Source organism: Emiliania huxleyi (assembly GCF_000372725.1).
Source record: "Emiliania huxleyi CCMP1516 unplaced genomic scaffold EMIHUscaffold_26, whole genome shotgun sequence".
Classification (NCBI taxonomy): domain Eukaryota; phylum Haptophyta; order Isochrysidales; family Noelaerhabdaceae; genus Emiliania; species Emiliania huxleyi.
In genome coordinates, this window is record NW_005200088.1 from 907,336 (window position 1) to 921,195 (window position 13,860).

General features: G+C 64.9%; 2 protein-coding genes across 2 annotated transcripts in view; both read right to left on the minus strand.

Annotated features, from left to right (window-relative positions):
- Nucleotides 1-9,101: 9,101 nt before the first annotated feature.
- On the minus strand, nt 9,102-10,469 carry EMIHUDRAFT_100944 (hypothetical protein; the record flags this gene model as incomplete). The annotated part of the gene is made up of 2 exons (XM_005777614.1): nt 9,102-9,953; nt 10,146-10,469. 2 exons carry the CDS (start codon nt 10,467-10,469, stop codon nt 9,102-9,104), a joined length of 1,176 nt encoding a protein of 391 aa, XP_005777671.1.
- A 2,068-nt stretch (nt 10,470-12,537) lies between these two features.
- Nucleotides 12,538-13,860, minus strand: part of EMIHUDRAFT_450487 (hypothetical protein) — a 4,441-nt gene continuing 3,118 nt past the window's right edge. The window contains exons 6-8 of the mRNA XM_005777615.1: nt 13,403-13,597; nt 13,101-13,140; nt 12,538-13,018 (exon numbers count right to left, since the gene is read on the minus strand). Of these exons, the coding sequence (XP_005777672.1) occupies nt 12,686-13,018; nt 13,101-13,140; nt 13,403-13,597 (568 nt within the window). The 3' untranslated portion in view covers nt 12,538-12,685. The remainder of the gene's footprint in view (nt 13,019-13,100; nt 13,141-13,402; nt 13,598-13,860) is intronic.

The window sequence follows — 13,860 nt, forward strand, 5'->3', positions numbered from 1 at the left end:
CAGAGTGGTTGGCGGCATCCACAATCATGCGCGGCTTTACAGTCGTAACCCTCGGTAGCGTTCACACAGTTCAGAACCTGACGAGGTGCTTGTTGTTAATTAATCGAGTCGAGACCTCGAGTGCTCTTGTGCGAGCCGCGGCTCGCGGTTCGTACGCCCAGAACATCTGGAGTGTGGTGTGGCTAGTGGTAGTGCCATTTCACTGTGGCACAGCTCGCGTTACTGTCCGAGGAGGCCACCGGCCAAAAGCGCATGTCTTGAAGGTCCGATACTGGAAGCCCATATAGGCACCTTACACTCCCCCGCAGTATCGCACCTCTTGAGCGACACTACGTTTCCGCAGCTGGGGATTCTCCGGGTACCCCTCTTTGTACCCGTGCTGGCCGGATTCCTCCTCCGAACAACTCAAGTTCGATCGGCCCCAGTCTCGAACTGGCAGCCACTCATCTCACCGGAGGTACCATGTCCGAAGAGGCCACCGGCCAAAAGCGCATGTCTTGAAGGTCCGATACTGGAAGCCCATATAGGCACCTAACAGTTACAAAACCTTGATTTGACCATTTGCGCAAAAAGGTACACGACGCTCATCGCGCCTGCCAGCGCTGCCGTGCAGGTTGCCACGACGAAGTCGAGAACGCTTCTATACGCTCGCCGAGCCTTCCTTTCCATCCCATTAGGCAGCCTGGGAACGGTGGCGATCAGAGGCAAAGCCTACGAGGGGTGGTGGAACCACATGTCACGGCTAAATAAATAAATAAAACGGACACCTCTACTAGGAGATGGGTAAAAAGGAACAGGTCCCCGCCCTGCGGTCTTTGTGCAGGGTTCTTTGTGGGTGTGGTCGGCGACTAGCCGGGGTCGTCCTCCCGATGGGGGACTAGCACTAGCCGTCTTCCACATGGTCCCTCGGGTCCCTGCTGCTCCTAATCTCTTCGTACATCCTCCTGCTGATCTCCGCAACGTCCTGCTCTGAGGAGGAGAGAGGAGAGAGGGGGGGAGAGGAGAGAAGAGGGGGGGGGGCGCGAGAGGGAGGGAGGGAGGGAGGGATAGAGAGGGCGGAGCAAGCAGGAGAGAGAGTCTCAGGGGAGGGAGAGGGAGAGAGTATATGATGTAACATACTTCCGGGCCGGTGTGCGGGGAGCGAACCTTAACGACCGCCCAGAAGCTTTCTGAGCGAACCAATCGGGCCAGGATCATCAGCATATGTCCCCTCCACAGCATCGTGGGCGTTTGAGCGGTATTTGAGGAGCACCGCGACTCTGAAGTTCGGCCGGGTGGTCTGCAGACCCCCCCCCCCGGAGCAGCAGAGGCTCCGTGGGGTCGAAAAGTCGACGCTGGGAGTCGCACTCGTCAAACCGTCGCAACACCACGCGGTACGCGCGTACCGCCCACATCCCCTCCACCGCTGAGAAGGCGCAGATCGACCGCCGGGCCGCGTAGCCGTCGTTAAGGAGCCGTTTTTGGAGCCGTACGAAGAGGTCCCAGACGGGCGAAGATGCGGTTTTTCGACAACCACACGCGATGTGGTATCTGGTTTTTGCTAAAAACGGGCCGCCTAGTGCAGCATCACTAGTACAACACGCAACCACACTGAAAGCTCCACACTAGCCGGTATAGGCGAGAACCGACGGCGTCACGGTCGCCGGAGTGGACGCACTGCACACACACTGTGACCGTGTCGACGGTGTGACAGTGAGCTGACACAATCGTCGGCGCCGCGCTATCGCGGCGCCCCGCAGTCAACACGCCTCAGGCACACCCCTGAACGCGCCATGGGCGCGCAGATACACCGCAGCGCCGTGGAGAATCCACACCTGGCCGGTCCCGAGCCCCGTCCTGGGCCTCCAGGCGGCCGAAGATCGGCCTTCGGGCGGGATGAACTTGTCGGAAATGGAGCAAACTTGGCGCGGCTCGCCGCTCGCGGTACCGGGTGAGCCTGGATAGGGCAAAATCTGGGGTGAATACGAGGGACAGAGGTCGCAAGTTTGTCGCGCAAGTTTGCGCGGCGTGGCGCTGCCCCGCTGCCGAGGGCGCCACCAACCCGTGGCGGCGGCATTTCCAGCCCAAATTGGGCGTTCCGTGCGCCTTGCCGGCGAGAGTGGACGGGCTGTGCATCGTGGGGGGGGGTGACTGAGAGAGAGGTGGTCGTGTGCCTACTTTGTCGGCCGCGCGCGAGGAGAATACTGGGTGTGAGGCGCGCAGGAGGCGAGGGTGGGCGCGCCGGCGGTCGAGCCACCGAAGAATTCGACGTGGCGCAGCTCCGCGCCGGCGGGGACGACCGAGCACATGATGTCGGCGGCGGTCACGCGACGAGGGAGAGCCGCAGGAGCCCTCTGTGGAGCAGGCGCGCGAAAGCAGCGATGAGTGGCGCTTCGTCAGCCACCTGTGGGCGGTCACAGGGGTGACGCCACGCCTCAGCGAGCTGGATCCGGGAAGGGCAAGGGGTCACGCGGGCCCTGTCTGCAGCAGCAGTGCTAACTAGAACGACAAAATTCCGGATGGACCGGAGAGTGTCTACTCTTTCGGCGCACCGTGCTCGGGCCCCTCGAAAAGCTGGCTGGTGGTCGCGCGCGGCGCGTCAGCGCCACTCCAACTGGTTGGGCACCTCGGCTGGGTCCATCAGCAAGAGGCCCGCCCCGTCGGGCAGCCCCGCGAGCTCATGATGCCCCTCCGAGAGGCGCTGACGCCCCGCCGAGATCGCGCTGGTTTGGCACGAAAAACACAAGGCGCCAAGGGGGGGGGGTCAAGTATGTTACATCATAAGTTGAGAGAGTGGAGAGGGAGGAGAGAGAGAGACAGGAGAGCCTTTGAGCCTTGGCACCAGCCAGGCAGTTGATTTGGCCCTGGCACCAGCCTTGGCAGTTGATTTGGCCTTGGCACCAGCCACTTGGCGGGCGGGCACGCGATATGCGCAGGCGCCAAGGGGCGCAGAACCGACCAACCCGTCCGGTCGGAGGTGGGGGGAAGGGAGTCCCCCGGGTCCTGCGCGAGCGCGAGAATAACCCCAGGAGGGCCAAGATGAGCGGTGCGCGCAGGGGTCGGCGTGGAGGGCGATGCACGCGCCGCGTGTTGGCCCGCTGCTAGGGTCGGTGGCGGGCGAGGGGAGGCTGACGGGGTTGGCTGGGGCTGAGTGTAGCCGTTGGTGTAGCAGATCCACAGTCGGCGTCGCTATCATCTTCCCTCTCCGAGTCCTGGCCGCCGCCTGTTGCCCCGTGTCCACTGGTACTGCTGTCGCCCCCCTCCGCGCTGCTTTCCTCGTCGGGAGTGTTCGTCGGGATGGTGCCGTCCGCCCACTCGGCAGCGTTTGAGCCTCTGTCACCCTGCCTGCCGCGAGCAGCTAGCTCGTCGACGTAGTCGTTCCATTTGTTGCCGCTGTGACCCGCCACATGCCTCCACGTCACGGTGTGTTTGGCGCGAAGGCGTTGCCAGAGGGAACGAAGGCGCTCCGCCAGCTGTCTGTTCGTTTTGGGGGTCACCCTCCCCATCATGCATGCCGCCGCGTACTCGCTATCGGTGCGCACTATTCCGCGTGAGCCCGCTCGTTGCGGTGACGAGGATAGAAGAGCCCGGAGGAGCTCGGCTAGGGCGGTTAGTTCCGCCGTGTTGTTGGTATGCTTACGCGCGCCGAGGTAGGCTGGGTGCGCCGCCGAAGTGACAACTGGCCCGTAGCCCTCGCTCGTCAGCGACGCGCCCTCATCGCCGATGGCGTCGCCCCCGATGAGTACTGCATAGGCCCACCCTGCTTTCCCTAGGTCTTCCGACCCGTCTGTGTATGCCACCCAGTCGGGCGGGCGTCGTTGCGCCTGTTCTGTCAGTTGCTGCTGTGGGCGAAGAACGACCCCTGGTGCCTCTACCATTAGTCTCAGCTTGACCCGGCATGCCACCCCATCACCCTGAGGCGCTACACAGAGGAGTGCGACTGTGCTCACCGCGCAGCCGTTTACTGCCACCCCTCGGACAGATTCGAGCGTCTCGGGGAGCTCGCACTCGCCTTCGCTGGAAAAGAAACCTGGGGCGAGCCACTCCGTCTCCCACTCCGCGACGCCCCTCTCTCTCCTGGCGACGGCTGCCAGCCCGGGATTCGGAGACGAATCGCCTTTTCCTCATCGAGAGCTCGGCGGCGGGTGTGGGTGTAAGTCCGGATTAGAGCTCGGCGCGTCTCGTTGTAAAATTTAAAATAAATGCCGGCCCGAGGCCAGCGCCCCCGCCCTCGATGGCCGACACACGCATCGCGGATGCGCCGCAGCCGGCGCCGCTCTCCTGGCAGAGCCTCGCGGAAAGCGGGCGGCTCGCCCGCGCGCTTGACAGGGAGAACGCAACCGCGCCACACCTCCGAAAGTTCCGCCTCACCCTCGAGCCCAAAGCGGAGCCGCACACGCTGCGGCTCAAAATGCCGTGCGACTGCGGGAGCTGCATCGTCAAGGCACAGATGAAGGCGGGCGCCTCCTGCCTGGTGCTGGTCTGGAACGAGGAGAAGCAGAAGTGCTCGCTCCGCCTCAAAGAGCTCGCGGACGCCGCGCCAAGTGAAGGGCTGCCCGAGCCCGTGGCCGGCGTTGCGGCTGGAGAGGCGGGCACTCAAGCGGCGGCAAGCACTGCCACTGCCGAGGCGGTGGGCGGTGCGGGCGGCGGGGATGGCGCGGGCGGCGCGGGCGGCGGCGAGGGCGGCGCCGGCGGCGCCGGCGGCGCGGGCGGTGGGGGGCGGCGACGGCGGCGAGGGCCAGGGCGGCGACAAGGAGGTCTGGCGGTGGCGGAAATGGCGGTGGCAGCATTGGCGAGGCCGCGCTGCCGGGAAGCACCGCAGCGTGTCCAATGGCGTTGGACAGCGACGACGAGCCGCCGGAGCCGGCGGCTGGTACGGAGCCTGCGGCCCCCGCGGTGGAGAGCGAGCAGAGCCCGCCCCTGATGGCGCCCGCGGCGGCGGCGGCAGGGGCAGAAGAGCCGGCGCCGCTGGAGGAGGGAGCGGCGGCGGCGGATGCGGCGGCAGTTGAGGCGCTTGTGGCGGAGGTAGCGGAGGGCTTGCGTCTGCATTTGTCCAGCAGCAGCACGGGCTACAAGGGCGTGTACAAACACCACGCCCGCTTCATGGCGCGGCACAGGGTGGGTGGAAGGCTGGTCTCCATCGGCTACTTCGACACGGCGGTGGAGGCGGCGGTGGCGTACGCGCGCGCGGTCGGCGAGGCGCCGGAAGCGGGCTCAGCGGTGGCGGCAGGAGGGCAGGCGTCGGCGGCACCGCTGGGTGAGGCGGCAGAAGGCGCAGCCGCTGCCGAGCCGTCGGTGGAGGAGGCGGTCACGGCGGCGGCGGCAGGGACAGAGCAGCCGGCGCCGCTGGAGGAGGGAGCGGCGGCGACGGCAGCGGCAGCGGAGGCGCCCCTGGCGGAGGAGGCGGAGGGTTTGCGTCTGCATTTGTCTAGCAGCAGCAGCACGGGCTACAAGGGCGTGTACAAGGGCGACTCGCGAAACGGCCGCTTCGAGGCGAAGCATAGGGTGGCCGGAAGGCAGGTCACAGTAGGCCGCTTCGACACGGCGGTGGAGGCGGCGGTGGCGTTCGCGCGAGCAGTCGGCGAGTACCAGCCTCCGGCTCCTCCGACGGTGGCGACGGAGGCGGAGGGCTTACGGCTGCACCTCTCGAGCAGCAACCCGAGTGGCTACAAGGGCGTGGTCAAGCACGCCTCCGGCCGCTTCGAGGCGCGGCACAAGGTGGACGGAAGGCAGGTCTACCTCGCCGTCCTTGACACCGCGGTGGAGGCGGCGGTGGCGTACGCGCGCGCGGTCGGCGAGGCGCCGGAAGCGGGCTCGGCGGTGGCGGCAGCAGCAGGGCAGGCGTCGGCGGCACCGCTGGGTGAGGCGGCAGAAGGCGCAGCCGCTGCCGAGCCGGTGGTGGAGGAGGAGGCGGTGGGAGCCGAGTCGGCAGGCCCCGTCCTTCGAGGCAAGCGAAGCTTGGCGCAGGCGGGCATGGACAACGGAGCTGCATCGTCGGAGTCAAAGAAGTCACGGGCTGGCGTGGAGTGTGGCGCTGGCGGCGACGGCGGCGACACGGGCGGCGACGGAGGCGGCCCTGGGGTAGGGCCGGGCGGGCGACGCCACTGCCTTGTGTGCCGCCGCGTCGGACGGCGCCACTGCTCCATTCATCGGGAGGCACCCGACCCGCTGGCTCGGCCGGCTACAGCCGCAGCGGTGACACCAGGATTGCGCCAAGAACGACAACAGGGATTGCGCGGGAGGCCGCCGGCAGCAGCACCACCGCCGCTGCGGGTTAACCAGCACACGGCGCAAGAGGCGGCGCCGCTCGAGCTGGCGTGCACTGGGTGCAAGGCTGCGCACCGGACGATTCACAACTGCCGGGTACGTTTGGAGAGATCCCGATGTGCCGCCTCGACACTCTTTGACATCGATTGGTTGCCACAGGTGGTGATGGGCCACACTGGCCCGAACTGGACCGAGGGCGCCAAGGAGGAGGGCGAGGGCGAGGGCGAGGGCGAGGGCGAGGGCGAGAACGAGTCGACCGACGCGCCCGCGCCGAAGCGACGCTCCAGCCGCGCCGCCGCCGTCGCACTCTCGGCAGCCTCCTCCTCTTCCTCCTCTGCCGCCACCGCCGCCACTGCACCCACCGCACCCACCGCACTGGCCGCGCCCGCCACCGCCGCCCGCACCGCCGCCTCCACCTCCACCGCCGCCGCCTCCGCCTCCACCGCCGCCCCTGCCGGCCCCTCCCCGCTCTCGAGCCGCCTGTTCACGACCACGCCGGACGGGCGCATCGTGCTGAGGGAGACGCCCCCTCCGCCCACGGGCGGCATGGCGGCCGTCGCCGCGGCGCTGGCGCAGATCAACCTGCAGGCCTACGGCGCCGCCTTTGACGCCGAGGGCTACGACGACATCGCGTTCTTGCGCGGACTGGACGCCGCTGAGCGGGCGGACGTGGCCAAGGAGACGGGGATGAAGCCCGGGCACGCGGGCAGGTTTGTCAAGTTCGGCTTCGAGCCGCCATGAGCGAGCCCGCCGCTAGGGGCTCAGGATCAGAGGGTCGGGTCCCGACAGGAGCTCTGTCCCAGTACAGGTTTCGAGTGCTTAGTGTGCACTGACCGGGATGCGCGAGCATATGTTGCGGAAGGTCTACTCTCCGACCACATGTCGTTGGTACAGTACTGGCAGTAGCAGGTGTGGTGGTACGGCATACCGAGCACACGCCATACCACAATACAGTAAAAACTCAGGTAGATGAGTTTTGCGGCGCACACGAGGGCGGAGGGAGCAATCTTACCTTATAGTCAGAGGCTGCGCAGGCCGTCTCGTTTGCATGTTTGCAGAAAAAACGGTGTTCCCACAACATGTGTCACACACGGCGGCTCCGGCCGCGGCACCTCTCGATGGGTTCCACAGACTTTCTACGCACACCCAGACACGCACAGGGTCTCACGTAGATCACATACCCTCTCACGAGTGGGGACGCTGCCGTGCGCGCTGCCAGTCCACCTCGCCGACCCCGAAGTGATATGGGCACTTACACTTCAGTGCAGTGGGCCGCATACAGCGGGACCACGCTTATCAACCCCGACACCCCACTGCGTCTAAGCACACCGGCTGTCCGCACCGCACACAAGGCAACGCCGGTAAAAACTATGGCAGCCAAAAATCGTGTGGGGCACTGAATACCTACGAGGGCTTCACCAACTGGCTTCCGTGTGCGTGACCGCCGGTGAGTATGGACGATGCGCGCGACCAGCGTGGGAGCTTGCGGGGGGGGACGGCGGGGGCGGTAGAGACTCATGAGCTCGTGTCATGTGACCGCCCCAGGAGGACTGTGAGTACGGGGTGTGGAGGGTGAGTTGACCAAGGGGTTGTGCGCCGGGCCCTCCTGCTCGGCTCCAGCCGGTAGACAAGTCTTGTCATCAACAGAGTAGATGGATCTGACCTCGGGGCCGATGTGACCAAGCGCTGGTAGCGTGGTTTAACCTCACACCCATGGTCTCACAGTGTGCCGGCAGTCGCCGAGCAGTGTCGCTCACACAAGCCGCAGCACAAGTGACTGAGGGCCCCAGAGCAGTGAGGGCGAGCCCATCGCTGTCACAGCTGTGGCAGCCGCACAGTAGGCTGTGTCAACTGTGCAGAGTGTGTGAGCAGCAGAGGAGCTGCTCTCCAGGCTTCTGTCGCAAAGAGCTGCATGCCACCGAAAGCGCTGTCGAGGTTCGCCGAGCGCGGCGAAATCCGGGGACGCCGTCACCGACGAGCGCGTTGGAGTATTCACTCCGGACAAAGACGGGCACACAGCGGACGGTGCGGGGCGTGTGCCCGTCATAGCGGCGAGGCACGGGACCGTCTGTGGCGAGGTGGGTCGCGTCCCCCGATTTCCGTCAACCCATCCCACACCTCTAGCTGTGCTGTCCGATCATACGGCTTTACTCTTGATCGCACTCGTCAAACCATCCCATCGCAGCACCACGCGGTCCGCACGTACCGCTCTCACATCCCCGCCACCGCTGAGAAGGCGCAGATTGACCGCCGGGCCGCGTAGTCGTCGTTAAGGAGCGGTTTCGGAGCCGTACGGAAGGGGTCCAAAACGGGCGAACATGCGGTTTTTCGACGACCACACGCAAAGAAGGAGGTATCTGCTTTTTGCTAAAACCGAGCCGCCTAGTGCAGCATCACTAGAGGCTTCACCACATTGCTAGGGGGGGAGTCCGATCCTCCCAGAGGCTTCACCACATGCTAGGGGGGGAAGGGGGGGGTCCCGACCCTCCCCACAGAGGCTTCACCACATGCTAGGGGTCCCGACCCTCCCCAGAGAGGCTTCACCACATGCTAGGGGTCCCGACCCTCCCCAGAGGCTTCACCACATGCTAGGGGTCCCGACCCTCCCCAGAGGCTTCACCACATGCTAGGGGGGGGTCACGACCCTCCCCAGAGGCTTCACCACATGCTAGAGGGGGGGGGGGGGGGGTCCCGACCCTCCCCAGAGAGGCTTCACCACATGCTAGGGGTCCCGACCCTCCCCAGAGGCTTCACCACATGCTAGGGGGGGGTCCCGACCCTCCCCAGAGGCTTCACCACATGCTTAGCGCCCCCCTTCCCCCCCCTGGAAGCGATGCCCGCCTGCTCTTATGGTGCTACTCACTCCTCTCCATCGCACCTCTGCTCACGAAATGGCGGTCCTCCACAAAGAACCATTTGCTCGTGAGAGCTGCGAAGATGCCTATGGCGAAGCGCGGCGTGTGCGTGTGCTTGTAGAGGCCGTTATACCCTCGCCGCTCAAGTGCGTCGCGCAACGCGGTGGTTGCGGCGGAGAGGCGGAAGTGCGGGATCTGAGTGAAGAAGAGATGGTGAACCACGTGCCCGTCGGTAATGTTGTGATGCAGGGCGTCAATGCCACAACCAAAGGTCCGGTCCATGGTTTGAAAGGCTCCGCGCACGTAGCCCCACGAGGAGGCGTCGTAAAGCGCAACGTCGGCGTGGTGGTGCTGAAGGTAGGTCACCGTGAAGAGCCACCAGCCGTACCAGAGCCACGGCATGCAGTATGCGCGCACGAGACAGCCACCGAGAGCGAGGTGCCAGGAGTACATGCTCGCCACAGTCAAGGCAGCGCTGAGGTAGCCGCGTGCGAGCGCTGTCGCCGAGGCATCTCCCCAGGCGCGGCCAAAGAGGAGCAAGTGCCCCCCATCGGGGATGCCCGCAAAGAGGTAGAAAGGCCACGTGTAGAGTGGTGCGATTGGCCGGAGGATGTAATGCCACGTCTGCCACAAGTATTTTCGCTGCAGCAGCACGCACAAGACGGCAACAGCAGTGGGGCCGGCAAAGCGGGTGCCCGCGAAGGGGACGGAGCACCTCGCGAGGACGATAGCCAGGGCTGTGGGAGCGATGGCAGCGGCGCCACTGGGGGGTGAGGCGTCGTCGTTGGCAGTAGCGATGACGGCGACAGCAGCCGCCGCGAGGGCGATGCAGACCAAGGAGGCGGTGCCATCCTTCGCTGTGGTGGTGGCGGCAGTCGTCAGGAGAGCGCTGGCAGCGGCGGCGAGCTGACTCCATGCACGGGCAGCAATGGAGCTCTTGAGAAGGAGGGGTACCCATGGATATGAGTAGTCCTTCGTCGCGTGATTGTGGTAAAGGTGGTGGCGATGGTGTGTTCGGCGCCACAACGGCGTACACAGGCAAACCGAGTGGCAAATCTCGCCGAATACCTCGTTGATTAACTCATGTTGCGAGAAGGTGGTGTGCCCGCAGTCATGCCCAACCACAAACAGGCACCACATGAAGAAGCCCGTCACTATCTGCAGTGGCAGGAGCGCAGCGGCCTGAACTGAGGACGGGAGCACGTGGAACCAGTCCGACTCGCATACCGCCACAATGATGGCGACGCCAACGGAGAAGCCAAGGGCGTCGCGCCCGAAATAGGCGAGCGAGTGTGCGGTCGATTTCTCAAAGGATTCCGTAGGAAGCCAGGAGCGGATGTCCGAGATGCTCGGGCAGGATTTTGACATGGTGCCGCAAGCTCGGACGCCTCAATCTCACGCAAAAAAAAAGCGGGGGGCGGGGACACACGATTCCAGAAATGGTTGTGTCCCCGCTCCTCGCTCGCCCGGGCGGAGGGCATGGCCGCGGAGGAGGCGAGTACACGCTGCCAGGCCTTCCGCAGACAGCCTCTTGGGCAGACTGAGGGTCGGCTTTGCGTGGCGTGGCCCGTACGCTGCGCTGCGCAAAGCTGCGTATGCGGAGGGAGCATCCTGTGCTTCCACCGGGAAGTGCGCACCTCCTGCAGCTGGTGGAAGGCCGTGCCGCCGCTCGCCTGCTCCGTGGACAGGGCGGGGAGGCGGTGCCGCAGCGCCGCAGCGTCCGCTGCACGCCGGTGCAGCACTCTGCTGCCTGGTGGGCAGCATGCTGGTGCTGTGCGCGACGTTTTCGAGGCTGCAGTGGCGCTGCACCGCAAGCCACGGCGAGTGGCACGCAGCATGCGCGGCGCCGCGCTTGGCCCGGACAGCGCCAGAGAGTGCCCTCGATGGGCCAGCCTGCGCGGCGCGAGCGCCGCACAAGCTGACACATCGTCTGCCATTCTCTGGTCGACGGCGGTCAATCTCACGATTGTCGATCAAAACCGGCGGGCTTTGTGACGCCGTTTACGCAATCGTTTTTGGCTTCGCTTTCTCTTTTGCTTGTTTTTATTTGTTTTTTCTTTTGCGAAGCGACGGAGGGGGGGGGCGGGCGGGCGCTAACTATGGGCAACTACATGTCGAAGGTTCGAGGACGACTACTCGCCGCCTGGGTCGTTCGGGGCGCGCGGCTCCGTCGAGGACCGGGCGCGCCCCTTACCCGGCGCGGCGTAGGTCCCACTCTGACGTATAGAGGGGAGGCACGGACAACGGCCCAATTCATCAATTCCACTCATCTTCTGGTGCCTAGCCCCGTGCAGCGGCGGTCCGGCAGGCTGCCCCCAAGGCCCCTGCGATACAACAAAAAAAGGTTTCATCCTTTGGGACCCGCTGTGTGCGGGGCGGGCCCCTGCACAGCTGGGATGCCCAGGGACGACGGCAAGAAACCCAAGGGTGAACCCAAAGGTCGCCCGAGACCTCGCAGAGACACACTGCCACCACACCATGGAGCCCCACGTAAATGATGAGCATGCAAAGTGTCATAGTGAACACACACACCCTCTCTCTCACACACATCCACCATTTCATGTGTCATTTTGCGCGTTCCGCGGCGCTGGCCAGGCGCCCAGCGCCCAAAGCCAGCGCTGCATGCGCCAATAAATCCGACGGTCCTCCAGCCGGAGGCCTGACGGTTCGCTTCAGCAACGGGCACATCCGACGGCTTTGCGGCTCCAACTGCGACAGGTCTGGCGCGCTTGGCCCCCCCCTCCCCGGTACGGGGTACTGCGACAGGTCTCCTCCATTCTCGCCGTTGTGTCCACCCCACTTGCCCATTCCTGCGGACGCATATTGCCTCAATAAGTATGATGATGTTAATGGATGCAAAGCGTGTGGTGGTGATGCCGACTACCACCTTGATGATCAGTCCATGACTCCAGGATCATGCGTTGCGTTGGCCCCCCCATCAGGGCCGCGTCACAATGGGTGACCCGCCGTTCCGCGGGCCCGGCCGAAGACCACTCCCCGTCGGCGGCCTAGGTCGACTGGCGGCTCTAGCGGATCGCTGCTGAGTAGTGAGTGGTGAGTAGTGAGTAGTGAGTAGTGAGTAGACGTGTTTGTATGTCCTGACAGTGTAAGAGGTGTGCATGTGCAGGGTGCGTGAGTCAGTGGGGTGATAACGCACCTTGTCTAGGTTGCGTGCACACGCGCTGAGTAGTGAGTAGACGTGCCTGTATGTCCTGACAGTGTAAGCGGTGTGCATGTGCAGGGTGCGTGTTGCGTGCACACGCGCTGAGTAGTGAGTAGACGTGCCTGTATGTCCTGACAGTGTAAGCGGTGTGCATGTGCAGGGTGCGTGAGTCAGTGGGGTGATAACGCACCTTGTCTAGGTTGCGTATTTCGGGGATTTCGATTTTGTTCACAGATCTTGCCTTGAGAGTTTATTGCATATTGGGGCCGCCGCAAGTCTCGCAACTTTGGATGTTAAAGGATAGCGGCACTCACAGATTGCAAGAGAAAACACACTTCCCTTCCGCTACCCTCAAACCAAAATACCTCCGATTCGCTTTTAGACAGATCAGTGCAGTATTTCCTGCGCTGGATGGGCCCGCTCACCGGCCGTGTGGCTCCAAGGTGCGCCTCATGATGCTCTCGGCGAGAGCGTGCACCCCGCGCCACTCGCGGTCCCACGCGGCCGCCTCGAGGGCCTTGTCGCCCTTCGCGGTTCCGACGGCCGCGGCGAGGGCCTCGCAGAGCGCCGCCTCCTCCTCCTCGCCGGCGGGGAGCGGGGCGCCGCTCTTCGCCTCCTTTGCGTAGCGGCGGAGGCGGTCCCTCGCCATCTTGAGCATCAGGACGCGGCTGTCGCCCTCGGCGAACTTGCAGCACTGGAGAAAGTCCATCGAGCCGAAGCCGGAGTCGCCCATCAGCGCGTACGAGCCGACCTCCTGCTTGCGGCGGCGGCAGAGGTGACGAATTCTTCCACAGGGAGAAACAAGAATTCGGCGGCCGAGGTGACGAGTGGCTGACTGAATGGATCACGCCCGTTGAGAGGAGGAATGAATGAGTCCTGCTCGCGGCGCCGGCAGAGGCCGATCCATGCGCAATCTCGGGGCGATCTCGGGGCGATCTCGGGGCGTATCTCGGGTGTGCTCCTGCTTGAGCCGCCAGCAGAGGTCGATCGACGCCTCGACTGCCTTCACCTATGTCGTGCACCGCTCCGCGTCCCTCCCCGCATCTCCTGCCATCCCTCGACGCCTCGACCGCCTCGGCCTTGGCCGTCGCGATGCGGTGGGCGAGGTCGTCCGGGGGGACGCCGCCTAGTACCATACCTCCAGAGGCTCGAATCCAGTGTGGGTTCGCTCCCGTGGCGGTAGGGGACGCCGCCATTGCGGAGCAGCGGCGTCAGCTCCTCCTCGCAAGACGCCACGTACTTCTCCAGCGCGCCGGCCGTCGCCTCCGCTTCCTCAAAGAGCGAGGCGAGCTGGGGGATCGAGGAGAGCGTGAGCGGCGCGCCTGTACCATACCTCCAGAGTCTCGAACCCAGTGTGGGTTTGGTCCCGTGGCGGTAGGGGAGACAGGAATGGCTGTACTCACGGGAGGGTGGTGAGATCGGCCGAGATCAGCCGAGATCAGCCGAGATCAGCCGAGATCAGCCAAGATCAGCCGAGATCAGCCGAGATCAGGCGAGATCAGGCGAGATCAGGCGAGATCAGGCGAGATCAGGCGAGATGAGGCGCGTACCGCGCGCCACTGCCGCCGCGGCGCCCGAGGTCACGCCGAGAGCGCC